Source organism: Sciurus vulgaris (assembly GCF_902686455.1).
Source record: "Sciurus vulgaris genome assembly, chromosome: 4".
Classification (NCBI taxonomy): domain Eukaryota; kingdom Metazoa; phylum Chordata; class Mammalia; order Rodentia; family Sciuridae; genus Sciurus; species Sciurus vulgaris.
Genome location: NC_136464.1, coordinates 147,534,606 through 147,562,515, shown reverse-complemented (window position 1 = coordinate 147,562,515; position 27,910 = coordinate 147,534,606). Strand labels below are relative to the sequence as shown.

General features: G+C 41.3%; 1 protein-coding gene across 1 annotated transcript; it reads right to left on the bottom strand.

Moving 5' to 3' along the window:
• Nucleotides 1-1,644: 1,644 nt before the first annotated feature.
• PHF11 (PHD finger protein 11) lies at nucleotides 1,645-27,824 on the bottom strand. Its single transcript, XM_079137697.1, is given in 12 exon segments — nucleotides 1,645-2,756; nucleotides 2,758-2,819; nucleotides 4,807-4,881; nucleotides 5,713-5,836; nucleotides 5,839-5,844; nucleotides 6,323-6,388; nucleotides 7,348-7,415; nucleotides 9,070-9,119; nucleotides 10,999-11,132; nucleotides 16,647-16,754; nucleotides 21,309-21,430; nucleotides 27,667-27,824. Coding segments are annotated over 12 exon segments (1,002 nt in total). The 5' UTR covers nucleotides 27,761-27,824; the 3' UTR covers nucleotides 1,645-2,663.
• Between the last annotated feature and the right edge of the window lie 86 nt (nucleotides 27,825-27,910).

Here is a 27,910-nt window from a genome sequence, read left to right as displayed (position 1 = left end):
CACAGAAATCCTAGGATTTTATTCCTCTTAAAAGATATTACAATTGAACTGTCATATCTGAATCCTCTTGGGATACTGACAAATGAAAAAAATAACACCTCTTGCTAAGGAGCATATAAAATTTTTAGGAGGGGAGACAGGGTTAGGAATTAATGACACAGTAAGATATATTTTTTCATAAGAGAAAAAATAATAGGGTTAATACAAGTAGTTTGTTCTGAATGAAGATGTCCTGCACAGAAGAGGGAAAATGGTGCTTCTGCTCATCTCTAGAACGGGGGTAAGTGGCATGAACAAAGGCTTAAGAGGTTGGGGCTAATGCGCCTTCTAGAACTTACATTAGCAAGTTTGTTTGGTTAGAATGTAGATAAGCCAGTGACTATTAGAAGGAAATGTTGGAAAGGGGAGTATACAGTCAATAATTATCCCCCAAATGCCAGGCACTGTGCCCTGTGCTTCATACACTTTTCTTATTTAGTGTTCACATTTTGTCCCATAAAACGAAATTAGGCTCATATCTATTCAATAATTTGATTGAGGTGTTTTAGTAATGACAGGGTAGAAGCGCACTCAGGTCTGTTGTAGCAGTTTGCTTACTTTATGACCCCCAAATACAGGATGCTCCACTATGCCAAATGACCTACTGTGAGTGACAGATTAAATTTGAAAGTAAAGTAGAAGACAGTGCTTTTTAAATAAAGATCATGACATCAAAATCATTAATCAGATAAGCCTTGCTCTAAGATGTCATAGTGGGATAGGAAGTTAACGTTAGTCTCATCTTAGACCAGGGAAGTCTCTATTCAGCAAGGCTCAGATGGAATCTCGTCTTCTGTAGTTTTAAAAGGGCCCCAGATGATTCCAGTATGCAGCCAGAGTTACTACACTGATTTAGTCCTTCTGTCCTTAGGTGATGACTTGGACTAGGGCTGCTGTTAAATGGGAATGGAATATATTTTTCCATCTATTTCACAGTCTTCCTTCAACAGATGCTTTTGATTACTTATGCCTGGGGACTCCATTCAGACCCATTTTGACGTGCAACATTATTCTGAGTCAGAGAACTGTGGTTGGGTGTGGAGACAAACACCTGTAATCCCAGCTACCTGGGAGGCTGAGGTGGGAAGATTACAGGTTCAAGGCCAGTGTGTCAGGAAGCCAGACTGTCTCAGGAAAAAAAATTGGTGTGGTGGGGGGACTGGGGCTGTGACTCCAAGGTAGAGCACTTGCTTAGCATGCCTTAGCCCCAGTATTTGCCCCCAAAGCAGGGGGTGATTAGAACTATAAATAGGAGAATGTCAGTAGATGGTGGTGGTATGGGCACAAAAATCTGAATCGTGTATTGTTGAGAAAAACATTTAACTATTCATTCTTGCATATTCCCACTTACATTTTTATTAACAGAGTCCCACTTTAGATTTTGGTGTTTCAAAGGTGATAAAATGGTCATTGAGGACTGGGAAGGAAGGGAGCGGGTTGTGGGGATGGGAAAGGCAGTAGAATGAATCGGACATAACTTTCCTGTGTTCATACATAAAAAATACCTCACTGTAGCTCCACATCATGTACAAAGTTATACTCCAGGTATGTGTATGTCAAAATACATTCTACTGTCCTGTATAACTAAAAACAGATTTTAAAAAAATCTTTCTAAATAGTCATGTAATAACTGGCTGAAAAGAAATTTCTGAAAAGCAGACTAACACAAGACAGGTAAATTGGTACAAGAGAAACAGTACATTCAGATTTATTATTATCTGAGTGCCACTATGGCGTGGAACTGGTCCCAAAAGTTATGGATTTTTTGGGGGTGGGGGCTACCGGGGATTGAACTCAGGGGTACTCGACCACTGAGCCACATCCCCAGCCCTATTTCATATTTTATTTAGAGACAGGTCTCACTGAGTTGCTTAGGGCCTCAATTTTGCTGAGGCTGGGCTTTGAACTTGCAATCCTCCTGTCTCAGCCTCCTGAGCCACTGGGGTTACAGGTGTGCGCCCGGCAAAAGTTATGGATTTTGATGAATTTATTTTATCAACTTGCTTGAGCATATTAAGTGATGGGAATATAATAGTGAGCAAAACAGCAGGATAATAGGAAACAACAAATTGTTTCAGTGAACATACTCTCATAGTGTGATATGAGATATAGCTAATTAAACTCGGAAAGTGGTATGAAGGAAAAGTAATCTCAGATGGAATAAATGGGAGGCTGGTATAGGTACTGCAGGAGGAACAGGCAGAAGAAGAAAGTAGTTAAGACTTCATAGCAGGGATGTCGCAAAGACCCTGGGAGTGGGAACATCTGGTGTGTTACTGGAATCCACTTAGATCTCTGGGGAGGGGGATGCACCAGCAGGAAGCTGCCTGTAGAATTTTAAGAGCAGAAGGTGGGAGAGATGGGAGACATGACTGAATTTACTCAAGCAGAACCTGGAAACATTTATTGGAGAGGTAGTAGTAGTAGAAGTGACATGATGATATAGGGAGACAAGAAGCTCCAGCTGGCAGTGCCAATCAGCAAGAACAGAGCAGAGGCTGGTGGGGATCACAGTTTGGGGCCCAGACAGGGATAAGCACCTAGTCCTGAAGGTATGTGCCTCTCGGGCTGGGTCTCTGGTGTAAGGCCTGCTTGCAGTTCACCTGACCACTGGTTTAAGATCTTTAGGAAGACAGAGAGGATTCCGAAGTGGAACTTGACCTGAGGTCTCTGTTTTCTTGAAAAGAGCACAAGGTTTGTTTTAAATCCTTAAGTAGCTTCAATGTTTTCCTTCAGCTGCTGCCGCATTTCTTCAGATTCATGAATTTTATTCTCTATTGCTTTGAAAAGAAGAAATAAAGTGACTATTCAGTGGTTTCGTGAGAAATAATGTACTATTTCTAGCTCCTTTCACTTGCAAGTACATTGTCCAGTGCTTGTTCCTCGAATGAAAAGCCTAGAGTCTTGTGAGCAGGAACTGGTTTCTTTCTGCCTGCTTCCTCTTCTGATTCAGAATGGGATTCCAGCATTTATCACATATAAAGCTGGTAAGTCTTTAAGATTTTTGGATAAGTTTGTGGCAAAAAAAGTCCCTATTGTCTGTATACTTTGAAAACTTGAACACTTGTATAACCTCCATGCTACACTGTGTGCATTTGTTGAAAATTGATAAATAGAAGAGAGAATGTGGCTAAATATCAAGGATGAGGGTAAATCTTTCATAGAGATGCATCCCATGTTTTTTGTTACATATAAAGCTTTTGGTGTTAGAAATAGATTTTTATTGTGGAACAAGAAGATACTTGTTTTCATAATTAGGCTTTATAAATAAGGCAATTAATTTTAAAAGCCTTAAAATTTGTTTTAAAATACATAATCTTCAGAACCATATACCTGCAATTAACTGTACACATTAGTAAGACTACATTAAGCTAGAGAATATCAATGTGGTGTCAAAAGTTGAGCGTTTTCAGCTGGTTCTCATGCAGTTCCAAGTGGTGTCTCCTGATCCCTTGTACCCGCTGCATTGCACTATAAACAGGTGGACTCCCAACCAGCCCACCAGTGTGACATCCAAACATGTAACTATGTCATATGAAAAAATAAGAGATGAGTCTCTAATAAAAAGATTTTTAGAAATTTCAAAGCTGCCTTAAATACAAAAGAGAGTTGAAAGATATTTGAGGTAATTTAAAAAAAATTTTTCTTGCTGATTATAAATGTAGTTAAGACTAAATTCAAATAGAAATGTATAACATAAAACCCAAATGAGAAAGTTGTGTATGTTTAGACATGGATATGTACTATTTGTTTTAAGACCATTTTCTGACAAAAAACATAGATAGGGCACCATATTGTGCAGGGTTGGGGCGGGGGGAGCCATTCGCACCTAATTACCTGTGAATCTGATCCCCCACTCCTCCCGCTCTCCTGTGTGGCAGCCTTAACAAAGGTCAGATCAGAATCATAAGTGGAAATCTGCCTGTCTTGAGGCCGTCAGTGCTGCGAGCGAGACTCAATAAGTGGTTGGTACTTTATAGAAAGGTTTCTCCCTCCTCCAACCCACAGTACCCTGAGTTTCTCTTCTACAAAAACTTCTTGACTATTTTCATTTATTTTTGATGAACTTTAGAACTATCTACAATGCCTCTCATAGGGGATTAGATTTGTTGGGAGAACTAGGAACAATTTTAACAAGGGAGGAAACTGCAGAACAGTTTACTGTTACCTTACCACTACCAAGAGCAGAGAGGGTGCAGGAAGCCCCACCAGCTTTGCCTGTGCCTACACATGGGCCAGAATACTCTGCCAATTTTGCAATCCATTTTTTGTTTCCTTTTTTTTTTTTTTGGTACCGAGGGATTGAACCCATGGACTTTACCACTAAGCTGCATCCCCAGCCCTTTTTATATTTATTTAGAGATGGGGTCTCTTTGAGTTGCTGAGGCTGACTTTGACTCATGATCCTCCTGTCTCAGCCTCCAGAGCTTGTGTGATAACAGGTGTGTACCACCACATCTGGCCTGTTGTTTCTTTTCAATGAGTTTCTTCTCATTAAACCCCAAGTATTTGTATATAGGAAATTTGGAAACTTCAGCATTAAAAGACAGAAGAAATTACTACAATCCAATACCTATAAGTAACTGCTCTTTCCACTAAGTGCAATTGTCCTGTGTGCCTACTTATGTGTATATTTTTTTTCTTCTGTGCCTGTAATACTGTTTTTGTAATGGGCTGGGCTATTTTCACTTAATAAAACAATATTGTTAAATGACTTATTACCACATAGCATCATACTATTTCAATATTTAAGTTTTTATAACTTACATACCTGCTTGAAATTTACAAATGTGTCTTCAAATAATCTACAGTCAAAAAGTGAAGTCCCAATTTCCTCATACTCTGGAGAGAGAAAAAACATTTCAGTATTAATTTCAAACAATTCATGGGTGCAGTCACACTTCAGAAAATAACCCAAAACAGGGAAGTGTAAACAGAACATCCCTTTCCTGTGGAACTTGTTAGAAATGTAGACTCAGGCCCGGGGTGGAGCAGCTATCTGTGCGTGCACACATCCTTCAGCAAAGTTTGAGAAGTGCTCAGGTTGTCCTATAGAATATAATCTTTCAAATAAGTATATATTTTGCATTGCTGGCTATAATATAGATGGTCAAGCTTTCCCTTATGAAATAACTTTAAAGTTTGTATGCTCAGACTAGGTGTTAAGAAAGCTAATAGGTAGTAGCTATGTACTTGCACCTTACAAATGGAACTTCAGCTTCCCTGAGAGTTCAAGAAACTTCTGTAAGAAAGTTCTAATACACATTGATCAAAACATTTAAATTTCTCCTATACCTTAAACTTTGAGTAAACATTTATAGAGGGCTCTTGGTTTATTTAGGAAGCAGTTTGAGTTATATCAGCACTGTAACCTAACTGTTATCAACTCTTAAATACAGGTGCAGGGGTGGTGGGGAGCAGCCACGTGGCCACCTCAGCTCCAGATGCACCCACCCACTTATATGCACCTACAGGAACTAGACCATAGCTGTCAGAGCAGTCAGAACTACTTACTGAGTCTGTGAGCTGTCTACATTCTGTTGATTTATAATAGACAGTAGACTTATACACAATGATTTTTATTAAAGAATGCAAAGGGAAACTTTTTTTTCCTTATTTTGTCTGTTTCACATGTAGGTCTGTGAAAAGCCTCTGTACTGGGAAATTCAGTACCTGATTCTGAAGTAGTCTCATCCATAAGTCTTTCTTGAATCAAATGAAGTTTGTCTAATATTTCTTCAAATAAGTCATTAAGAAGTCCTGCTTCCTTACATTTCTTAAGAAAAGGAATTTTCACAATCGCATCTAACAAGGAAAACATTTTTATAAGTAAATGGTAGGGCAGCTAATCATCCCACTTATGGTTTCTTCTTCAAACCTTGCCTAGTGGAGGGCGAACATAATTAATTAGTGAATAACACAACACCTTTGCTAGTGAATGAAGTGTTGTAAGATAAAACCTTGCTTACAATAACTATATGAATTAAGAGGAATTCCTAAAATTTAGCTTCAAATCCTTGAGATGACAGCCTGCCCCTTTTTTTTGTCAGTTATTATGTCACACTTCTTACAAGAAATTGTGGGGTGGCACATTACTGAATCTGTGAGGCACCCCAGCTTCTTCATTAGAAGTGTATCCTTAATACTGAAGCACCAGCCCATTCTGAGTCAACTTATTTGCATAAATAAGATGGGGTTCTTATGGAGTGGGCAGCTGAAATACTGAAGGGTCAACATTTTCACAAGTACTGGAGGCCATGTTATAGCAGTCACTGAGCACAACCTGGGTAGCTGCTGTGCTTTCCTTCACTGGTTTTACAAATCTATTGAACGGCGTTGTCTCGGGTGGCTAGAGGAAGAGAAAAAGCAAGATTGTAGTGATTGTACTGTTGGCATTTAATACACAAAAGCCAATCTGCTGTGTATAATTAGATGCCTGTTAATGGGGAAAACCATGCCTTATATTTATAGATACTTTACATGTAAAACAAGAGGTGTTTGAGAAACTGTGTGTTGTTTTGTTTCTTTGGTACTGGGGACAGAACCCAGGGGGCCCTTAACCACTGAGCCACATTCCCAGCCTTTTTAAATTTTTTGAGACAGGGTTCTTGCCAAGTTTCTGAAGCTGGGAGAAACATTTGTTTTTGAGACAGTTATGTTGCCTAGGTTGGCCTTGAGCTCCTGGCTGCAAGTAATTCTCCCATCTCAACCTCCTCAGTAGTTGGGCTGCAGGTGCATGCCACCTCACCCAGCCTGAGAAACATCTCTTAAATAAAAGCAAGGGGTGGAGGCTGCTGGCTCATATTAATTTGGCTTATATGAGTTGATGTTAATACTTAAAATCCTATAAGTACTTCATATACTTTATATATAACCTAGAAAATTATGAGAATTACAAACAAGGTGTTGGATCATATAATTGGGAAATACTATGTACCAGTGCTCAGCTGTACCCGCAGTCATATAAGGACCTAAGCACTCTACAAGGGCAGACGTTCTAACTGGTGCTAAGGAATGCTTCACAGAATCTGTGGGAATAATGTCATCTCTAGAAACTTCCAGCTTCTCCTTACTAATTTCATCATAGTTGTATCATTAGGAATTATCTAAAAACTTCTGAATATGGGATTCTTCTCAAAAGAAGCAGTCTCAGCTTTATCTAGTCAGACAACACAAATGAAGGATATTATACAGATGCTGGCTATTCCAGTGACTTGGAAAGTACATTTCACCTGAAATTCAGAATGATTTAAATAAAGACACCACATAAAGAAATGTAAAGCTATAAGAAAATTGAAGTCAAATTACCAGTACATGAATGTCTGTTGGGAGACTTTTCTTCCTTCCTCTTTTTCCTTTCACTCTTGAAAAATCACCTAAAAATATAAATCACTTAAGTCAGAATAAAGGAAAAGATTGATTACATGACATATAAAACTCATATATATCAAAAGTCCACAAAGTCAAAAGACACAGCAAACATTTCAACACAGGAAAGTGCTAATTTTTAAAATATAAAATAATCTTACAGTCAATATGAAAAGGAAATAAAGTAGAAAAAATGGGCATACAGAGAATCTTCAGGAAGCAGGTTAATTGAATAGAAACGTGAATAAAGCAGGTCATAGGAAGACAACTGGTGAAAAGATAAAAAGTAAAAATTCTTCACATATCAGACTGAAGATGTTTAATAAACAATATTTGCAGAGATTTGGGTAACTGTGTACTGCAGATATCTTTTTGGAAGATAATTAGCTACAAGTTATCTATAGAGTTTCACTGTTTATATTCTTGGAATCAACGATTTTACTTAACAGTATAGTTTGTATGAAGGCACAAAGATGTGTGGAGAACAGGGTTAACCATGGCAGTAAGTGTAATGGAAAACTGGAAATAGCCTGAATGTCCCTCAAGCAGCCAACAGTTCAATTGTGGTATGGCTGTACCATGGAATATTATGCATAAGCTTATGTGTTATGCAGAAGGATCTTTAAAATACAGCCAAGTGAAAAAAGCGATGTATGTTAGTGGGTATGGTATGTTTTAGATTTTTTGGAATTCTAAAGAACAAGCCTTTCCTTTGAGGAAAGGACTGATTTACATCCAGATTTTTGTAGTGCCAGGTACGGAACCCAGGGCCTGTACATGTCAAAGACACACTGCCACTGAGCTACACCGACAGCCCAAGATTATCTGCTTTTTAAAACTTACAGTCTGTCAGTAAACACTGATTGACAGCAATCTTTTTTATGGCATTTCCTGATAAGTTAAAAAGGTAATGACTGAAAAGTAAGTATAGAGATACTGCTCTGAGAGTGCTTTTTGCCCCCATAAAATGCAGTTGGCATGGCACAGAACTAAGTCTTTTCCAGAGAGGTCCTGACTCCAGGTCACTGTGAACCTTCCTGATTTAGTACTGGTAAGACACTTCTGTTCTGGAAGTACACTGAATGCACTCGTGAATGAATGTACATCCCGTAACTCCAGTTAGCCAGGATCTATTCTACCTTAATTAAAATGAAATGCTTCTCAAAAACATTTTTAGAAGTTTTTATTCAGGGAGTATATGGCACTTTACTAATTTTACCTACTGAAAATTCTAATACTCCTACAGAAGAGTAGTAGTCACAAAGTCAAAGCTTTTACAGTGTCTAGTTTGGTCCTACCAGGATGGTGAGAATGGCCAGATAGGTCTACTTAAACAAAGAAAAACTAGTCAAGCTGGGCACGGTGGTGACCCCAGTGACTCAGGAGGTTGACGCAGGAGGATCGCAAATTAAAGGCCAGCCTCAGCAACTTAGTGAGACCCTGTCTCAAAAAATAAAAGGCTGGAGATATATCTCAGTGATAGAGCACACCAGGTTCAAAGTCATATCAAATAAGTGCACAGAGAAACTGACAAATTTATAGGTATGTAAAATATTAATTTCATATTTTAATTCAATGAGGCGAGTATATCAGACTATTCCATGTCTTACCTAAATGTCTGGCTTTCTTTAAACCCACAGTATTGAAATTGTAGAGACTTACCACTCTGAGCATTGGTTGATGATCTGGGAGCATGATGTCGGCATAACACCCTGAAAATAAGCAATTTCAAAGAATCATGAAATCTTTTAATAGTTTTCAAATATAATGTCAATATCCTTGTGGTTTAAAAAGGTACTAATTTTTCATGATGGCTACATTTTAAATAGTGACTTTTAAAGAGAAATGTTAAGCCACTATAAAATTAACCTACATCAAGTGTGGATGAGTCTGTTAGATGTCTTCTCTGCCGTCTGAATCTTAGAAAGATTGTGTTCTCTGAAAGAGTGAGTGCTGATTGAAGACTGAACAGTACTAGTTCATATATGGTGGTTAGGGGCATTCGACTATACAAAGATACGTAAAGATCCAAAATCTTGTAAGATATGCAGATTTCTATAAGACCAGGCAAAGTTTGATTTTCAACAATAGCACAAAAGTGCATGCATTAATTTAGGGAAAAAGTAGATTTCAAAGCTGGCAGATTTCCAGATCTTATATCTAACCTACAAAGAACCTAAAATTTGTTCAGTGTCCTCAAAGAAACCAACACAACAGACTACATGAACTAAAGTGAGAGAACTGCACAGGTCTGGTTTTCTTTGGTCCCTCCCTTCTGTCTCGGCCCCAGCTACTTCTCCCCTCTTTTCCTATTGGGACTGGTGGACAGGATGCAGTGCCTTCCTCTCCTAAGGGAATGTGCAGTCACCTCCATCTTCTAAGTCCCACCTCCTCCACGCAGCCTTCCCAGCAATACCGCAAAGTAACTCCTCACGTCTCTGCCTTAGGTTTTGGTGACTGAGAACTTTCATTTGCCAAGTACTTAAGTTTTTTCAAGCACAGTTTTCATTGACCTAATTCATTAGTTATAATATAAGATCAGTGTGTTTTCCTCAACTTTAAGATAGTCACAACTTTGCTTGCTTTTGTTTGATCTTATGTTTAAAGTCTTTGTTAAAAAAAAAAAAAGTCATAAAATGGGCCCTTCACAAAGGTTAAAAAAAAAACAAAGTGAAACTCTGAGCATATCCTGAGTTTCTTAGCAAATTGCATATAAAAAGAAGTACTGTACAAGGTTATTTACACACTCCCTAATGTCTCAAACAACAAAATACCTATTTAACTTGCTCAGACTCATTTAAAATTACTTTGGAAACTTGGGCAGGCTTGCCCACATTGTTTTAGAAGGTATGGTCCCTAAGCCTGAAGATGAACTGGTGTGGTAAAGAGCAAGGGACTCAGGATCTCTGACACCCAGCTCTGCCACTCATCAACTGTGTGACCTGAGGAAAGTTCCTGAGTGGCTCAGGGCTTTATCTGTACATAGGGATAATAGTATCCACCTCCCTGGACTGACACAAGTTAACATTAATATAGCACATTGACTTTGCCTGGCAAAAAGTGGTTATTAAATAAGTTAATAAAAGAGTGCCTGGGACACTTCGATAAGGGGATCTAGGCTCTGAGTAGGATTTTTTAAAAAATTACTTTATGAATAAATCTTACAAAAACTTCTAAAAAATGCTCTCATGACACCAATCCTATTATTCAGAACAAGTAGCTGTTTACTGGTATGGCAGTGGAAATTACATTTATTCCACGTACAAGACTAAAGACAAAAACTGATGAGCCTGTGGCTATATAAGAAAAGACTGCTTCCTGTGTCAGAAAAGAATAGCTTTGAACTGGTCCCTATCTCCTGCCATTCACATCACTATGACAGGTGATGTTTTTACCAGGGAGGACAGGATACAGAGAAATTTAAAAAAGCAAAACAAAACCTTGTTTTTTCTATGCTACTGAGAAAATACCCAACTTGGTATCCCCCAAACTGTCTTCTCCTTTGAAAATCAGTTATACAAATTTAGCTTTTAAAGTCTTGTTCCTTATCCCAATCCCCCAAATTAGGCTTAAAACTGTTGTATTAAATACTTATAAATCCCTTGAGCTCCATCAGCTTGTGGAAATGCATTGTCCTTTTTGGCACAGAAAAAGTGGTAGTTTTTGGCACAGGTTTTTAAGTCACATCCCACGGTGGCTCCTCTTTCACGACACAATGTGCATTTCTACAGAGGAATAGATTTTACTGAATAAGATCCTGTTTTTCATAATCTTTGTTAAAATTTAAAAATATCATTAGATGTTATTTAAGCCAGCAGTCCTGTATTTTTATCCTGGATATTACTGGTAAAGTTTCATCTTTCATACAAACATTAGATATTCTTTACATTTGGCTGCTCATTTGGAAATTTCAGCAAAACCTCAACTAATGAATGCTTGGCATGGACTGTTCTGTAATGATCCCATTAAAAGCAGAAAATGTTTTTTTCTTTCAAAAAACAATGTCTTTTTAAAAGAGATTTCTAAAAATCAGAGTTGGCCAACTTGTTCATCTCGAGGCTACTAGTCCTGTGGGGATAGGAACTTGAGGCAAGAGCAGCTCCTGGCCTCCTGCCGGGAAATGGGAGGCTGAGACAAGAGGATTACAAGTTCAATCAGAGCCAGTCACTTCTCTTGGATTCATTTCTGGGGTAACAATAACTGTTGGATTCCTATTGAGGATAATGTGAGCTAAAATAAGGGAACTTCTTTGGAATCTATGTAGTAGAGCGCCCCACCTCCCAAAAAACCCCCAGAAAACCAAAAACTCAATGGGGCGGTAACATGTTTTTCTTAGTTTAGCTTATCTGATCCCTTGCTTTTATTTCTCGATTTGGTGTTTTATTGAAGATGGTGTGGATGCTTAGGCAATGTGTGACCACAGAAGCCTGACTGGTTTAGGGAATCCAGCCACCACTGCAGCTGATCAGCCTCATACTCTGGCTGCATGACTGGTGGCACAATGAGATCATCTTGCAAAAACAGATGGCTCACACAATTCCCCAGCAGCAGCACAAGCAAATATGTAAATAAAGACAGTTCAAATGTAGGTGAGAAGCAAGATTAAGATAAAAGGCGGAGTTCCAAATCAGACCATATAAGAATGACAGTTTAACTGGGGGGAGACCAAATGACTATTTGCATAGGAAAAAAAGATCCCTACCTCACAAGACTCTCCCAAATAAAGTTTGAATGAATTAAAACTCTTTAACTATGCAAAGCAAATAAATAAACTTTAAAAAAAATTAGGAAATAGAAAGAAAAAAAAAGCATGGTGTTGAGGCAAAGGAAGACTAAGGAAGGTAAAAAACCCAGAAGCCACAAAGAACAAGACAGATCTGACTATATACAAAATTTAAACTTTCATTTTAATGGTGACATATACTATTTGAAAAATTTAAGACAAGGAAAAGATGGAAAGAAAAATGTTTGCAGCGCACGTGGCAGCACACACCTGTAATCCCAGTAGCTCGGGAGGCTGAGGCAGCAGGATTCCAAGTTGTTTTTTTTTTTTTTTTTTTTTTTGCGGTGCTGGGGATTGAACCCAGGGCCTTGTGTGCCTTGTGCTTTCAAGGCAGGCACTCTACCAACTGAGCTGCATCCCCAGCCCAGGTTTCCAAGTTTAAAGCTGGCCTCAGCAACTTAGCAAGGCCCTAAGCAACTTGGCGAGACCCCACTGAAAAAACAAAAAGGGCTGGGGATGTGCTCAGTGGTAGAGCACCCCTGGGTTCAATCCCTGGCACCAAAAAAAAAGAAAACAAAAAAAAGCAGCATATTAGATAAAGGGTTAAGATAATCCCCAGAAAAATGGTAACAGGCAAATCACAAAAGAAATACAAATGGCAATAAACATTCATTTGCTTAAGGTCTTTGTAAGTACATAGTATTACAGACACTGTTGAGGGATAAGGGGGAAGACAGTGGACTGAGCAGAGAAGGTACCCGCCCTGGTGGAGTGTACATTGCAGTGGAAAGGAGGTACAGCAGTTAAAGAAAGCAAACCTAAAAACATCTCATGGTGGGCCAGGGAGGTAGCTCAGTGGTAGAGTGCCTGCTTAGCACATGAAAGGTCCTGGGTTAGATCCCTGGCACTGGCAAAAACCCCAAACAAAAATATAACACCTCATAGAAGGTTTATGCATTGTATATAACTAAAATAAGGCAAATGACAGTGTCATTGGTCCCTACTTCAGACTGGGTGGTCAGTAAAGTATAGGTTTGAATAATAAGAGCTCCTAGCATGTGAAAAAGCAGGGAGAAAGATATTCTAAGTAGAGGCCCTCAGTCCTTGTGGCAAGAATGAGCCTCCTGACTGGCAAGCTTACCAGAAGGGCAAGAGGAATGCCTCTGGTTACAGCAAGGGTGAGTGGGCAGGGTCATGCAGGGCTTACAAGCCAGAATAAGGCCAAGTAATTTTATGTTTGTTTAAGGGGAACATGAACAGACCAGTATTTTTAAGGGATCAAGCTGCTGTTTAGAGAATGAGCTGGGTAGGATGGCAGGAGGAAATCAGGGTGTCAACAATCTTCAGCAACCTTTGAGAGAGCGACTAGCGACTTCAGTGGATTAATGACAGAGAAGTGGGTGGAGGGTGCAGTGTGTCTGGGGGTGTTGCTGATGGGCAGGGATGTGATGAGGGAAAGATCATCCTTAGACTTCTGCTTTGGGTAACAGATGAGTCATGGTGCTATTTATTGGGGTGAAGGAGGAGGAGGTTTGGATGGGGTGGAGTTGTGTTATCGGCCAACCCAATCATCAGATGCTTTAGGTATCTGTGGAAATGTGTCAGGTTGGTAGACTGGAACTCTAGTGCGGGGACAGGACTGGAGATACACAACATGGGGCACAATCTCAGAGGTTGAGTGGAGAGGAGAAAGCAGCCAGGGCTCGGGGGAAGTAGCCAGAAAAGTAGAAGACACCCAGTGTGTGTGTCCAGAAAGGCAAAAGAGCCAGGGGCCAGGGCACACACCTGTAAACTCAAGAGGCTGAGGCAGGAGGATCACAAGTTCAAGGACAGCCTCAGCAGCTTAGTGAGACCCTAAGCAACTCAGACCCTTTCTCAAAATAAAAATAAAAAGGGTTGGGGATATGGCTCAGTGGTTCAACTTAAGCCCCTGGGTTCAATTCCTGGTTAATGCCCTGCCTACCCTCCACCCCCCACCCCAAAATAGAAGGTACTTCGAGACGCAGGGTGAGGACAAGCAGGTGAATACAGCTGAGACGGCCAACTTGGGATTGGGACATTGGAGGTGGGACAGGTTTTAAGTAGAGATGACAGGATGTGAGACAGGAAACGTAGAGGGTGGAGGGTGAAGTAGACACGTAAGGGAAGTGATGAGCACCCTTCTGAGGTCTGTAGCCATGAATCTAAGCCAGGCACCGCATTTGTGGGTTTTTCTCCAGCTCTTCAGCTGCTTAAGTGCTGATGCTACTATGTTTATGTATGAAACACAGGTGTATCCAAAGATGGGACTTTGCCAGGTGAACAAGAAAGTGATTGGTGCAGGAGGGGAGGGAGGAAGGAGGGGTGTCTGGAAGTCCCTGCAGAGGTGGGCCATGGTGTGGGGCCACAGACTGCAAAAGGACTGGGAAGAACTGCTGGCTGGTGGGGTGGGGGCAGTGCAGAGGCCTGGATAGAAATAATGTTCAGCCTCTTCAGTGATCAGGGAGCTGTGAAGTAAAAGTTTTCTATACTTGGCAAAAATAAACAAGAACAGTGACACTCATTTTTGCCACACTTTCTTTGAGCATTTTGTCAGGCTTTCTAGCTCATAGCCAGCAAGAGAAAGATCATCTCCACACATGGAATATGAGGCCTTCATTCATCCACTATACAAAGAAGCATAAACCAGTACAACCTTTCCCAGGGGACATTGGTCAGCACAGTTCAACATTTTTACAGGAAATTCTCTCTGACTCAGCAGTGCCACTTCTAGGAGCTTGCACTACAGAAATGCTCAAACAAGCACACAAGGAATCATGTGCAAAGCTGTTGGTTGCAACATTACTTATGGTGAAAACCAAGCGTAGATTCATTGTTTAACAAGGGAACAGGTGTATGAATCAGCACACTCTGCAGAAGTCCAGGCATTCAGTAGAGAATAAAGTACCATGGAATCACCTGCTTACAGTTCTTCAAACTGCCTTCCACACTTTGGTACACCCTGTTCCCTCTCTTGGAATTCCTTGCCCATCTTTCTTTTCATCCCTCCACCACACACTAGGAAGGGGTCCAGAAGCCCAGCTGCAGGGAGGAGCCTGCTGAGGAGAGTGGTGCTGGCCCCTGTCAAGCCACGCACACCATACTGACACTGCCCAACCTTGACCTAAGGTGGCTGCACTCCTTGCTCCTTTATCCTCCACTTCCAATGCATCCCGAAGTCTTTCTAGTAGCTAGTCTGAATTGCAGTGTCTGCAAAACCCCTCGGGTATACCCACTCCCTCCTGTGTATTATGCTTCTAGTCAGCTGCCCGCCTTCTTCAGCCTGGATTCTTCCTTCACATGTAGATTACCTCTAGAATCTAATGGTGGGTTTCCTTAACCCTAGTCAATTAACTCCACTGAAATCCACTAACAAAGAACAACAAAAACAATCTTTCAGTTGAGGTCTGCCTGCTACTTTCCAATTAGAAAGGCTACTTACTCACCCAACTTATCATACCCAAAGTCCCTGAATGGACTCCAGGGGCCTCCCTATCCCTGTGTCAGCATGAATCATACCACTGTCCAGTCTCCTACACACACCCAGGGCAGGATTCATACTCTCCATTTTTAGGCCTTGCTTCAGGATCTACTACAGTATCGTGTATGCTGAGAAAGCATACTTGGTCAAATTCCATCTAGACTGTTCTCTTTTCACGCTGGACTTTCCATTTTTTCTGTTTACAAAATGGGCATCATCAGATCTATAGCTGGGAGTTTTCACAGAACAATGTATGGAACACCTACTGCAGGACCCTGCTGATGCTAACATTTTGCGAAGACTTGATACATGTTTGTTCTTAGTCATTAACCGTGCTGTGGTTGTGGAAGCATGCAAGGCACTCACACTTCCTATCCTGCTTGCTAAGCTGTGAGTGCCTTTCCCAGAGGAAGTCTGGGGACCTAATGGACCCCATAGGATAACTCCTCAGCATTCTCTCCTTCCCAGATAGCCAGCCCCCTGATGGGTTTGGCTCCATGGGTAGTTCCTGATAAGTTATGGCTAACCCTGGCAACTGGCACACAAAGAGTTTGAGACCCAATTAGACTTCCATAAGTCCTCTTATTCTCCATGAGGGAATGAGCTTTTTCTTGCTGGATATGAACAGGAAAGTCTGATACTCCAGTTCCTTCATGCAGCCACCCTACAGCTAGGAGGGGACAAGTTGATGCTGGGGACCAGAAAGGCAGGGGGAGGAAACTGGGCCCCTGATGACATCATTGATGTCCTAAGACTGGAGTTTCCTCTGGTTAAGTGAGGAAAAAAAGCATTCTTTTTGTTAAAGCCAGTCTGAGCTAGGGTTTCTTCCACTTACAGCCAAAAGCATTCTAATTCATACCTACTTTACTAATGCAGCCTGGTAGTTCATTTTAAAATACTAAACATCTTCAGCTAAAATGCTTCTCTATCTCTGGTTATCAATTAAATGACTTTCTTTTGCATGCGACCCCAAGAGTATGGTCATCCTGTATAAGAAGTAAAATCATTTCTACTTACCAGCTTTCTTCCTCTCTGGATTTCTTTCTTTACTGATTCCACATCAAAATTTCTATCATAATTACATGGATCATGATCCTCACATTCCACAAGGGCTGAAGAATACAGCTGAAGTAGGAAAACAAAAGAACAAGTACACACAAAGTAGTATGGAAAGCTGCAGGCCAGAAAATGGTACTAAAAAATACTCACCAGGAGGAAGATGGATTGAGCGTATAACAGTGATCACTTTTCAGGGTGTATGATTAGACCACAAGCCACCCTGAATCCCAGGCAAGTTTTATATTATGTGACTCTGACCCCCACTGGCTAATTGGATCTGGGTGGACCCTGATGCCAAGTTGGGCCAGATTCCCTACCCTAGGACTGTGAGCAATAGTGAATGCCACACAATTCAGTATGCAAGAAATAAAAGCAGAAACAAGGACAAGAGAGAGGATATTCCTGATGGCTTTCCAGCTCCTATTTCTTAGACCTGCCGGCACCTTCGCCTTCAGGAGCATGAAATGCCCTGCAACCTCATTACAAACTCCTCCGTGTTTAGGCTGGCTTGAATTTCTATGGGTCACTTGAAATCAAAAGAATCCAACCTACCTTCTCAATTGAAGATCAATATGACACACATACTCGAATAACAAAGGCCAAAAATATATAAGAGAAAAATTTTTGTGACACTGGCATAGGCAAAGATTTCTTACAGAAAGCAGAAACCATAAAGTTAATAAATTTGACTTAGAAAATTTTTGCTCTTTGAAAGACACTGCTGAGAAAACAAAAAGGCAAGACAGACACTAGATGGATTTATAATACATCTTTGTTTTGTTGTTGGCACTGGTGACTTAACTCGGGCAGTTCACAACTAAGCTACATCTCCAGCCCTTATTTTTTATTTTGAGACCAGGTCTCACTAAGTTGCTGAAAGCCTTGCTAAATTGTTGAGGCTGGCCTTGAGCCTGCGATCCTCCTGCCTCAGCCTCTCAAGTTGCTGGGATTACAGATGTAATCTGCCACCACATCATACCCAGCTATAATACATCTAACTGACAATGTACAAGCATATAGAAAACAATAATTGACAGATTAACAATAGGCAAGGATGGGGCTGTACTCAGTGGTAGAGCACTTACTTAACACATGCAAGGCCCTAGTCTCTGGGTTCTTCTATCCCCAGCACCACCAAACAAAGGGAGGCAGGGAATTTGAACAAACACTTCATATAAGATTTTCAGTGAATACTGAATAAGCACATGAAAAGATGCCTAATATCATTAACTCTCAGGCAAATTAAAACCACAATGGGATACCACTCTATGCCCAACAGACTGGCCCCAATTTAAAAAAAAATGAAAATACCAAGTGTTGCCAGGTGCAGTGGTGCACACCTGTAATCTCGGTGGCTCGGGAGGCTGAGGCAGGAGGATCACAAGTTCAAAGCCAGCCTCAGCAACTTAGCAAGACCCTGTCTCAAAATAAAAAATAAAAAAGGATATGTCAAAATACATTCTGTCATGCATAACTTAAAAAAATAAAAAATAAGTAAGTAAAAATAAAAAAGGGCTGGGGATGTAGCTCAGTGGTAGAGCACCTATGGGTTAAATCCCTAGTACAGAAAAAAAAAAAGTGTTGGGGAGGACATGGAACAAGTGAAACTCGTATACATTGTTGGTAGAGGTGTAAAATGATAATTTTTGTTATCAAACTCAGGGCCTTTGCACTGTAGGCAAGTACTCTACCACAATAGAGCTAGAGCTATCTATTCCTAGCCCGCAACTTTTTCTTCTCTATTCTTTCTGGGACAGGGTCTCCCTGCATTGCCCAGACTCTTCTTATACTCCTGGTTTCAAGTAACGCTCTTGCCTCAGTCTCCTGCAGCTGGGACTGCAAGCACACACTACCTAGCCCGGCTCTAAAACAATAACTTTTAAAGCCAAGAGCACACTTACTTTTATGACACAGCAATTCTGCTAGATGTTCACTTAAAAGAAATAAAAGCATTATTTCCACATGAAGATTTACAGATGTTCATAACAGAATTATTACGATAGCCTCAAACTGGAAATAATACATGTGTCTATCAAGGGGTGAATGGATAACAAATTGTGACATAAACATACAATGAAATACTATGAAAAAATAAAAAGGAAGAAAATACAGATATAGTTGTCCCTCAGTATCCTCTGGGGAATAATTCCAAGACCCTCCCCACCTTGGATACCAAAATCTTCCAGTGCTTAAGTCACTTATATAAAATGATGTAGTATTTGCATATGACTCATGCATATCCTCCCATATACTTTAAATCATCTCCAGATTGAATACAGCGCCTAAAACAATGCTCTGTGATAGCTGAAACACTACATTGTTTTTGTTTGTTGAGACAGGGACTAAGGACATGTGCCACCATGCCCAGCTTCAAAAATTACTGAAACTCATAAAGGATCTAAATTGAAGAGAGAGACCCTATTAAGATTCCTATTATGAAGTTGTCTAATTTTCCCTAAATTCATCTATAAATTAAATACAATTCTAATCAAAATTCCAATGGAAATCTTTGTGAAATCTCAAAGTTTGAAGCACCAAAGTAAGAGCCAAGGCTCATTTTATTTTTCTTTGCGGTACTAGGGATTAAACCCACAGTCTTCAATGAACTACATCCCTATTCCTTTTAATTTCGAGACAAGATGTCACTAAGTTGCCCAGGCTGGCCTCAAACTTATGATCCTCCTGTCTCAGCCTCCCAAATAGCTGGGATTATAGACGAGCTTTGTTCTTGTCGGCATCCTGGGTAAGTGTAAAGAACTGGACTCTTGTGGATTTTGGCTGTCATTTACAACTGTGGGACCTTGGGAAAGTGACAGCTCAGTGCCTCAGCTGTTTCATCTTTAGTGTAGGGATAGTAATGGCTGCAGTGAGGATTAACAGTTTAATGTAGGTAAAGCTCCCAAAACACTACCAGGCACACAATAAACAACAGTTATCATTATTATCATTACAATGAGTGACAAAAATATAAATTACTCATGAAACAGTGGTGGGAGGGCTGGTACAACTCAGTGGTGGAGTGCTTGCCTGCTACGATGGGTTCAATCTCCAGAACTACAAGACAAACAGACTGGAGGGAAAAACTGTCAATCATATGGAAAGATAAAATCAATTTCTACTTTACATAATAGTAATAGTCCAGTAGAGTTAAGAAACTAATGAGAAAAGCAAGATTTTAAAACTTATAGGGGAAAAAGAATCAGAAAACAATTTCTTGGGTGAAAAATCTCGAATTCTTAAAGGAAAATAATTATGACTTTACATTATAAACTTCTGTCTGACAGAAAACTCCATAAATAAAATTAAATGACAACAAATAATAAAGCATTATTATTTTTATATAAATACGTATAAGCAAAAACTAACATCTCCAAAGATAAAATGTACAGACTACCAGCACCCGATGTGCGGATGCAGAAACCAGAATGGACCATAAGCACATGAATTGATATGCAACCCTCAAGAATGAGGGAGTTCAAAAGAGATACTATTTCATATGAATTGAGGGAAAATAATTAAAACCTCATAATTATCAAGTATAGCAAGGTGTTAGAGAAAAATACTCTGAAACAATAGTGGAAGTCAAATGTCTTTGGAGGGAAATTTGGCAAATTTAGGGAAGAGAAAACACCACCTATGTTCCCCAGCAACTCCTTTTAGCTATATTCTCTAGACCAGAGAATTTGCATATGTGTGAGGAGGCTTTAGATAACTGTTAGTTATAGAAGAAAACTGGAAAAACCTAAGTGCCCATTCACAGGAGAACAGCTGAATGCAATGAAACACTGTATTTAAAGTGAAAGACTTACAACTATGTTTATCACCATGGATAAATCTAAAACATCTGTAGCATTTGACAGAAATTATGTCTGGGTGGAACATTTATAGGTGTCTGTTATACTTGAAATCTTTCATTAAAAAAAAAAAATTTTTTTTTTTTTTTTTTGGTTCCAGGGATTGAACTCAGGGGCACTTGACAACTGAGCCACATCCCCAGCCCTATTTTGTATTTTATCGAGACACAGGATCTCACTGAGTTGCTTAGCACCTCGCTTTTGCAGAGGCTGGCTTTGAACTCTTGATCCTCCTGCCTCAGCCTCCCAAGCCACTGGGATTATAGGCGTGTGCCAATGCACCCAGCTAAAATGTTTTGTGCTTATGTGCGTTTGTGTTTTACTGGGGATTGAACCCAGGGGTGCTTTACCACCAAGCTACACCTCCAGTCCCTTTTTATTTTCATTTTGAGACAGGGTCTTCTCCCACTATGCTGCCCAGCCTCGTCTCAAACTTGAGATTCTCCTGTTTGGCCTCCCAAGTCACTGGCCTTATAGGCATGCACAAATGTGTCCAGCTTCATTAAAATATCTTTGAAGAAGCTTCTTCACCATAGTTCTGTCTCTTTGTGTGTTTGACCAGTTATAAATAAATAAAATTACAAGTAATTATAAGGTAATAAGAGCTAAAACCCTTTAAAGTTAGAAAACTATGTGCCATAATCTCCACTTACAAGCCCAACGGCCAACTCCTTATTCACTGTATTCGAAGTACCATTTATCTATTCTGGTATGTCCAGTCCTAAAGGGACTCATGTAGTTTCACTTAAGTTTTCAAGTAACTTACCAAACAACATTCATGAGCAGCTATATTCTCTGACTGTGCAAAGTACAGGACACTGTACTCGAGATCTTTGGGGCAGAGTGCACATGTTCTTTTTTCCATCTTTTCTGCAACCTGAAAGATACCTATAAGTAACATTCCTGGTGAGAAATGAAAAAGTAGAATTTCACTGTCTTGACACCTCTTCCTCCAGCCCTAAAGGCCAAGTACTTGCTTTTATAGTCTCAACTCCCCAAAAATCAAAATATCGGGGACCTAAGGGGAAAAGTAACTTATTTTATATATATTTAAATGGGTTAAGGAAAAAAATTAATTCATTTAAAATGCCTAAAAATGAGGGAGATCTTCATTCATGAAACACAACCATGAAATTAAATAGAACCAAAGTTCTGAAAATACTGCCTTGCCCATGATGAGCTCTCAATAGTAATTATTGTCATTACAAATCAACAACAATGATGTAGTCAAGAAACAGTGCTCTGGTTAACTATCCATAGCAAAACAAAATTATAACTCTATGCCATACTATATTCAAAAGCAAATTCTGGGAGAATTAAAAAAGCAAATGAGTACCACCCTAAGATTTTATCTAACTCCAATTAGAAGGGATATTATCAAGAACACAAGCAATAATAAGTGTTGGCATGAGTTTGGGGAAAAAGGCACACTCATACATTTCTGGTGGAGTTGCAAATTAGTGCAGCCACTCTGGAAAGTAGTGTGGAGATTCCTCAGAAAACTTGGAATGGAACCACCATTTGAGCCAGCTATCCCACTCCTCAGTTTATACCCAAAGGACTTAAAATCACCATACTACAGTAATGCAGCCACATCAATGTTCATAGCAGCTCAATTCACAATAGCTAGATTGTGGAACCAACGAAGATGCCCTTCAATTGACAAATGGATAAAGAAACTGTGGTACATATACACAATGGAATATTACTCAGCCATGAAGAATAATAAAATTATGGCATTTGCTGGTAAATGGATAAAGTTGGACAATATCATGCTAAGTGAAATAGGCCAAGCCCAAAAAACCAAAGGTCGAAAGTTTTCTCTGATAAGTGGATGACAAGATATAATGAGGTCGGGTGGCAGGGGGAAGAGAAGAATGAAGGAACTTTGGATGGTGTAGAGGAAAACAGGGTGAGAGGGGGTGGGGGACGGAAAGATAGTAGAACAAAACAGTATTACCCTATGTATGTTTATGATTACATGAATGGTGTGAATCCACATCATGTACAACCACAGAAATGAAAAGTTATACCCCATTTGTGTACAATGAATCAAAATGCAGTCTCTATAAATAAATAAAGAAAAAAAAAAAAAGCAAATGAGTAATGTAACTTACATGTGCTTTAAATTCAACATTATGATCAGTCAGGAAAGAGAGATACAAAGGTAAGAATAAGATTGTTTTGAGGGGAAAGGAAAAACAACTAAGGGAAAAGGAGCTGGGAAGAAAAGGGAAGAGGCAGAGAGAGGAAGCAAAAAGCCAGTTGTTGGGAAGATTCTGACTGGAGGCAGTTAAAAGGCAAGCTTCTCTAATTTGTTAACTTGCTATTATTTTGGCAACAAGCATGAGCTTTTTTTTTTTTTTTTTTTTTTTTTTTCTTTTTTGCTCCTTGCTAGTGTTCCTCCTTTTATTCCTTTTATTCCTTTGGTTTATAGTAGAAAACTGCTTTTAAGAAGATGCCGTGGTGCATAAACATAATCCCAGCAACTCCAGAGGCTAAGACAGGAGGATCACAAGTTCGTGGTCAGCCTGGGCAACTTGATGAGACCCTGTTTCAAAATGAAAATAAAAAGGGATGGAAATATGGTTCAGTGGTAGAGCACCCTGGGTTGAATCCCTAACACTAGCTCTTCCCTGCCAAAACAACCCAAAACTGAAACCAAAACCAAAAACCTTACAAAGCACAGACTTAAAAAGGGCAGTGTCAGGCAGTGACATTACTAGTGCTAAAATTCCCTAGACTATCATGTTTCCCACAATAACATGTGATGCCTGGATCTAGAATGTTTCCCAACAGCTTGTGTGGTGAAGGCTTTGTCCCCAATTCACCAAGGTTCAGAGGTAGGACTTCAGGGAAATAGTTGGATTATTAGGGCTCTGATTTAATCAGATTAATGGATTAATTTATTGATGGGTTCATAACTGAACAGATTGGAAAGTGGTAGAAATTATAGGAGGTGTGGCCTAGCTGGAGGAAGTAGGCCACTGGGAGTTTGCCCCACAAGGGTATATCTTGCCCCAGGTCCACTTCTTGTACACTTGCACTCTCCTCTTCCTGGCTGCCTGCCGTCAGCTGAGCAGCTTTCCTTGGTTGGACCCTTCCACCATGACATTTCTGCCTGGCCTCAGGCCTAAAACAAAGGAACCAGCCAACCATGGATTGAAACCCTCTGAAACCATGAGCCAAAATAAACCTTTCCTCCTTTGTTTTTCTCAAGTACTTTGTCACAGCCAGAAAGCTGATTGATTAACAGGGGCTGGGGTTGTGGCTTAGTGGTAGAGTGCTTACCTACCATGCGTGAGGCACTGGGTTCGATCCTCAGCACCACACAAAAATAAAGGTATTGTGTTCATCTACAATGAAAAAATGTGTATGTATGTGTATGTATGTGTATGTATGTGTGTGTGTGTGTGTGTGTGTGTGTGTGTGTATGTGTGTGTGGATATATATATATAGAGAGAGAGAGAGAGAGAGAGAAGTTAACACACTGTCTGACAATATGTACCTGTTCCTTATTGTATAAGAGTTGAACGCTTTCATTCAGTGTCACTCTTTGCTGTGCACAGTTGAAGGTCACTTGCAGACAGGTGTGCTACATGGGCTGATACCCAAGCAGGGCCTCCTGCACTCACTCTGACAGCTCTATGCCCTGTCTGAAATGCACTCCTAAGTCCTTGGGCTCCAAGGACCTTGGCGTGTAAGAATACAGAGGTCACCACACTGCTATGAACTGACCTGGAGTTTGCAGTACCAATGAATAAACTCAAGGTAGGACTCACAGGCTCTCATAGAGGCTTCTTCCTGCTCAACTACCCCTGTATCAGAGTACCCTAAAAGATCTTAGCTCTTCTAGTTCATTTATAGTTCTAGACTGGAGGAAGCATGTAACTCTGTAACTGGGGGAGTCTTGTCACTTTAGGGGCACAGGAGGCAATCCTTCATTATCTGAACTCTTTGTATAGATTATCTGAAACTTTTGGACCAAGTACCTTTAGGCAACTTGGTTCCTGAGCCATCTGAACTCAGGAACTATACATATTCAGTTAGGAGGGATGCCTGTAGGTGTTGAGGTTTTTAGGAATGAGCCATTGGTCTCCATTAGAAGCTGAGGCAAAGAACAGTGAAGATTGGCAGAACTCCCCAGAGTCATTCTAGCAGGTTCAGCAAGCCCATGGACTCAACAGATTGACCCAACAAGATGACAGGATTTTAGAATTCTCAAACATGAAACTGATAGGTAAGAAAGGGTCTAAGAATGAAGCTGAAGAAAAATTACAAGCCTGGGACGTAAGAATCATGGAACTTAAATAACACAGCAATGCTCCAGATTCCCAAACCTCTGGGCCCATCATACCTGGGAATGAACTGCTAAGGCTTTGGTCTCTACAGGCATATCCTTCCCAATGCTAGATATGGTCTTAAGTCCACCAGAAAAGGGCGATTCATTGGGGGGGAGGAGGAGAGAGGGGCAGAATCCGTGTAGCCAGGTAGGTGGCCAAGGAACACATTCTGCCACTTAAGAATAAATTAAATGGAATGAGATCCACTAATCCTTTAACTTTCATTTAAAATCCCCTTCCAGTAGGGTATATTGTTATATAGTTATATTGTTGCCCTAGTTTTGGGCCCTTTCTGAAAAATGCTATAGCCTCTGTGTTCTGAGGCTGTCTATGCTTCCTGCTAAAGTCATTGTGGTTGATTTTTGTGACTTGTAGCTAACTGCAACTCCTGATTCATCACTAGGCTATCTCAGGGACCTTCAGGATGCTCAGCAGACGGGGAAGCTCAGAACGGCTTCTTAATAAACAGCATCTTTTTGCCTAAATTATACTGTGTACTATTTGCATCCAGCAAGTCTTAACTGACACTCAAATTCCCATGACCTGATTTCTCTGGCACACTCATGTGTGTGCTGTTCCAGTGCAAGTGTGGAAGGTGCATTGCCTGGCCCTCTGTTTTCTGAGTCTATTCTGATAAGCTCACATCCTTGCCTCTGCTTTCCCTGTCATGACTGTGTTCCAATCCTCCTATTACTGCCACAGTGATTTATCTAAAATGTATAATCTGAGACTGAGGATTAGCACAATGCTGGAACGCTTGCCTAGCATGTATGAGGCCTTGGATTTGATCCCCAGCTCTACAAAAAATAAAATAAAATATCTTATCTGCACACATTTTTCTCATCACCTACAAAGCATAAGCCAAGCTCCTTAGTCTTATAAACAAGCCTTTCAGTCCTTTGACAAATATTTAATGAGGACCTACTATGTCCTATGCTACAAGGCCAACAGTTCTAGGCACTAAGGAGATAGAAAAGAATAAAAATCTCAACTTTCATGGAACTTACATTCCAGTGGCAAAGACATTAAACAAAATTTCCCCCTCTGGACAGTGATAAGTCCATAGAGAAAGAGCAGGAAGAGGTAATCAGAGGCAAAGAGGGCATTCTGTATTAGAGAGGATGGGCAGACAAGGCTCAGGGAAGATACATAATTAGGCAGACATCAAAACATGAAATGAAATGGGACAATGTATGGATGAAATTTCCTTGCCAAGGAAATAGCAAATATAAGGATCCTGAAGCAGATTTGGTGGCTTAGTGGACACACAAGGCAGCAGGAAGGTGGCAGTCATCAAAATGGGTAAAGTCAAATCAGAAAAGAACATGGGGTGAACGGTACAGAAATGGGAGACCCCTAGAACAGGAAAAGTGTCTTTGCTGTGCAGGCCTGCAGGAGCCCAGTAGCCTGACAGAAGACAATGGCAGCCTGGGCTTGGATGAAGTAATGGAGGTGGTTAAGAAGTAGTCAGGCAGGAAACACATTCTGAAGACAGAACAAACTGGCCTGATTGATGGGATGGGGAAAAAAGAAAAGTGCTAAGCATAACACTAAGGTTTTTGACCTGAACAACTGGGTGAATGGAATGGGGAAGGCTGGTGGTTGAACAAGTTTGCAGTGTGGGGGAAACAAGCTCACTTCAGGAAGTACTCAGTTTGCGATCACTGCAGACATGGAAATTGGTTTTACAATTCTGGAATTTGGGAAAGATGGCAGGATGGAACATCATCTCTGTCTTCTCATTTTGCAGTCCATATACGTATTAGTTAAACGAAACAGTCAACTGGTTGGCTTATGGTTGTCATTTGTTTTATGGCTTGATGCTCTAACTTAAGTCCTCCTCTGCCTGCATTAGCCTTTTTCACTTATGGCTGGCTCTTGCCCTTTAAAAAAGTTAAGACCAGGCATCCCCTCCTCTAAAAAGTTTTCCTTGTGCTGGGCACGGTGGCGGTGGCGCACGCCTGTAATCCCAGTGACTCGGGAGGCTGAGACAGGAGGATTGCGAGTTCAAAGCCAGCCTCAGCAATGGTGAGGTGCTAAGCAACTCAGCGAGAACCTGTCTCTAAATACAAAATAGGACTGGGGATGTGGCTCCGTGGTAAATTGCCCCTGAGTTCAATCCCCAGTACCAAAAAAAAAAAAAAAAAAAAAAAAAAAAAAGCCTTCCTTGCACATCAGGAGAAGTTAGTGGCCCCTCATGTGTGCCGAACTGAAGTTGCCTTTTATCCTCTAGAGCAGGGACTGCCTAACTCATCTTTATATCCCTAGGGCTAGCCCAGCGCCTGGCACATCTCGGGAGCTCTACAGGTGTTGAACGGAAAAGGCTCACTCCGAAGACTCACTCAAGCCGAGGGCCCAGGGAACCACCCAGGGGAGAAGAGGAAATGGTGTCCAGTCACATCCTCTGAGGACTTTCCCAGCTGCTTCCGGAGCCTCGGCTGCCTGTAGAGTCCCTTCGCCGGGGCCTGTGGACTCCAGCTTCCCCGCAGCAGGGTTTACCACTGGGTGGAATCGCGCTCGCAGTTTCAAAGGAGCAGAGCCAGGAGGACCTGGCGGCTCATCCCCAGCGAAACGCTGGCCGAGCCCGCCTCTCACTCCCAGCAGGAGCCTCAGAGCCCCCCGCGCACGGGGCCCCGCGCCGCCCTCCCCTTCTCCGGGACACGCGCTCACGGGAGTGCGAGCGCGGGTGAGTTGGTCCCGCGCGGCCCCGGCAGCCCGGGCAGGTCCCCGACGCGGCGGCAGGGCATTCCCGGCGCGGGCCCCGCGCCCCGCGGTACTCACCGGTGGGAAACGGCAGCACGTCCCGCGCAGGGTGCCCCTCGGGGCCGCCGGCGCGGCGCACGGTCTCGGACCGGGGCGGGGATGCGTGGGCCATGGCTGCGGGCGGCGACTGCGGCGGCCCCACGGCGCGCGCTCCCGGAAGTGCCCGGCGGCGCCGTCGCTTCCTTCGATCCGCGCTGTCCCTGGAGCCGCTGCCGCTGGGAGGGTTGGCGCGGGAAGAGCCAGCTCGGCGGTGGAGATGGGG